Here is a 940-nt window from a genome sequence, read left to right on the forward strand (position 1 = left end):
CTCAATAACAACCAGCTGAAGCTGGTGGGTTGATATATCTAGATGAAGCACTAGAACGCAAAGGTTTATGAGTATCATGCCCTGCTAAATTACGCCTTAGTCTTTTTGCCCTAGATTCTTCTCTGCTTGCTTTTTGTTCTTCTTTTAATAATTTTGCTTTCTTTTGTGCCTGTATTACTGGTGGTAATATTTCTTGTTTTCTCTGCCTGAACTCCTGTAGTTCTTGTTTAGGAGATGGAGTATCTTGATTTTGTGAATTATTCAAGAGTTCTTTAACAATATCAACAACCTTATCTATAATCTTTGCAAACCAGCTTTTTTCCGGCTTTATATCATCCAAAATAGCGTTTTCCTTTGGAACATCGTATCGTCTATTATTATTGTTAATTTCCGGTGGCTTAGATGGTTTCTGCTCCTGTACCCTACGAGAATTAGCTGCTAAATTATTATTCCTTGGGTTATTATTCCTTGGGCGTGGGGCTACTTTACCTATTGGTTTTGTTGACTGAAGTATTTTTTTCTCATCTTCTTTTAATTTTTTCAGTGTTTCTCGCAAATCGTCTACAGTTGGAATTGGACCTTCCACAGTTGGAGTCGGATCTTTTTTTAATTTATTAAATCTAGCTTCTATTTCTCGATCTTTTCGTTTACCTAATTCAGCAGATTTATTATCTAAATTAACTTCAGACTGTATTTCTTCCATCAACTTATCTACTTCCGAAGACGAAACAGAACCACCCGTTCTATCTAATGAGTCATTAATCATATCTGTCACCATTTCGGATTCCAACACTTTCTTATCTAACTCGCCAAGTGTTTTCTCAAATTTTTCATTAATATTTTGTATTTTCTTACTCAAATTATTAGATTTTTTCTTGGACATAGTAACTAACCCGCTATTTAAGTACATGAATTATTATAGTTTATTCTATTAGATACT

The 940-nt window shown here is 33.7% G+C and overlaps 1 protein-coding gene across 1 annotated transcript in view; it reads right to left on the reverse strand.

Moving 5' to 3' along the window:
- Positions 1-778, reverse strand: part of LOC129219129 (ribosomal RNA small subunit methyltransferase H-like) — a 2707-nt gene extending 1929 nt beyond the window's left edge. Inside the window, exon 1 of the mRNA XM_054853449.1 lies at positions 490-778. Coding sequence (XP_054709424.1) covers positions 490-778 — 289 coding nt within the window. The remainder of the gene's footprint in view (positions 1-489) is intronic.
- Positions 779-940: the final 162 nt, after the last annotated feature.

The sequence above is a fragment of the Uloborus diversus genome, chromosome 3 (assembly GCF_026930045.1).
Source record: "Uloborus diversus isolate 005 chromosome 3, Udiv.v.3.1, whole genome shotgun sequence".
NCBI classification, from domain to species: domain Eukaryota; kingdom Metazoa; phylum Arthropoda; class Arachnida; order Araneae; family Uloboridae; genus Uloborus; species Uloborus diversus.